The sequence below is a fragment of the Eimeria mitis genome, genomic scaffold (assembly GCF_000499745.2).
Source record: "Eimeria mitis Houghton genomic scaffold, Emh_scaff2996, whole genome shotgun sequence".
Taxonomy (NCBI): Eukaryota; Apicomplexa; class Conoidasida; order Eucoccidiorida; family Eimeriidae; genus Eimeria; species Eimeria mitis.
Genome location: NW_013571339.1, coordinates 2548 through 4435, shown reverse-complemented (window position 1 = coordinate 4435; position 1888 = coordinate 2548). Strand labels below are relative to the sequence as shown.

Sequence of the window (1888 nt, the reverse complement as noted above, 5' to 3'; positions counted from 1 at the left end):
CTCCTGTCCAGTTTTACGGCGGCCGCAGCTTCCACCAAGCGGCTTTGAAGGTGAGATCCCCGGTAGTCGAATGGAGACTCCCTGAATGCACGATGCATGCGTACATGCATCAACGCTTCCTCGCGCACCTGCGGCAACAGCAGCAATAGAGCCAACAGGTTTGAGCAGGGCAGGTTGTCGTCCGCTGTAGGGCTTGCGACATGGACAGTTCAGCATGGACCTCCTCGTGTCCCTCGGGAGCAACTTGGCCTTCTTCTACTCCGCCCTGTCGTGCATGCAGTCGGCAGCAACACGCGTGTGGTGCAAGCCGCTGCTGTCTGCGGCGGACGTTGCAGTAGCAACAGCAGCGGCAGCAGCAGCGCATCCTGGAGCTACCAACCCTGGTAACCACAGCATCAGCCCATTCTATGAACTTCTGGAAGGGGCAGAACCTCAGGTCTTCTTAGACACCTGCGTCATGCTCATCTGCGTCGTCCTACTTGGCAAAGTAAGCTCGGCAAATGCGTCTCTCCTTGCATCTGATGCAGGGCATTTTATACTGCAGCAGCAACACAGTTCGAGCAGCTGCAGCACACTTCAAGCAACAGCGATACCATGCAAGCAGCAGCAACTCTTCCAGCGCTGCATACGTTGAGAAAACCTCCAAAGGCTCCTGACAGACGGAGATGTTGCTTCTCATAATGTTCATAGTGTCTGGCGCCAATGGCAGGGGTTTCACTTCAAATGAATTTAAGAAGTGCATGCATATGCGTGCATCTGCAATGCATGTGCATGCATGCGATGCATGGCTATCCATCTGCATGCATAAGCGTGTGCTGTTTGTCTTGCTGCAGTTGCTGCAGCTGCGAGCAAAGGCCCGGATTCTGGAGCAGCTACACAGGTGCGTGCGGGATGTGTCTACGTGCGAGAGTACTATGAATAGGTCCTCTGAAATGCATCTATTCATTTGCCTTTCTTCTATGGCATGTGAAATATGAAGTTTCACTCTTTTAGTTTCTTGTATCTATTTGAAATTCATTTAGTTTCTTTTTCTTCTGTAGAATGTGAAATGTGAAACTCCCGGCTTGAAATGCATTTCATCTGTTTTCTTCTTTAGAATGTGAAATTTTGAACTTTGTTCTTTTACCCCCTCGAAATGCATTTCATTTGTTTTCTTCTTTGGAATGTGAAACGCCAAACTTTGTTCTTTTACCCTTTTGAAACGCATCTAATCGTTTGTTTTGCTTCTTTGGAATATGCAGCCTCCACAGCCTGCAGGTGCGGTCGGTGAATTTGGTGCTCCGTTCGACAGACGCTGCAGTTGCGCGTTGCCTGCAGCAGGTGGTTCCTCCGTCTGCTGCTGCATCAGGAGAAGCACAAGGGGTGAACAGCAGCTCGTCGCTGGAAGCGCTGCTGAAGATAGCCAACGCTGCTGCAGCAGATGCCTCAGACGACGGCCTGCAACAGCCCGCCGCACCGCTGCAGTGGTGGCAGAAGGTCTTAGTCGCATGCGGAGTGCAAAGAGGAAGAATTATAAACAATATGTACAACCCGCTCACTCAGCCCGCCTCTTGGGGTGTTGCAGATGCAGACGAAGCAGATGAGGCACCCGACAGCGGCAAACCCTCCTGCTGCTGCAAGCAGAAGAAAGACCTGCTCGGAGAAGAAGAAGAAACAGCAGAAGAACCGGAGATACAAACGACACAGAGAAATGATCCTGAGGAAATCACCATCAGCGCTGAACTGCTGCAGGCCGGGGACATCGTCAGGGTCCCTCCCCAGGAAGTTCTACCAGCGGACGGAATTCTACTAGTAAGGAGCAGCCCTCTCCACGCGAAACCCTAAACCCTAAACCCTAGAACCTAAACCCCAGACCCGAGGTCTGAAACCCTAAGTCTCAACCCCTATG

At 51.7% G+C, this 1888-nt stretch overlaps 1 protein-coding gene across 1 annotated transcript in view; it reads left to right on the top strand.

Moving 5' to 3' along the window:
- Positions 1–1888, top strand: part of EMH_0061170 (Heavy metal P-type ATPase, related) — a gene marked incomplete at both ends in the record, with an annotated part of 6102 nt that overhangs the window by 1841 nt on the left and 2373 nt on the right. Inside the window, 4 exons of the mRNA XM_013497871.1 lie at positions 29–50; positions 191–487; positions 834–880; positions 1242–1791. Coding sequence (XP_013353325.1) covers positions 29–50; positions 191–487; positions 834–880; positions 1242–1791 — 916 coding nt within the window. The remainder of the gene's footprint in view (positions 1–28; positions 51–190; positions 488–833; positions 881–1241; positions 1792–1888) is intronic.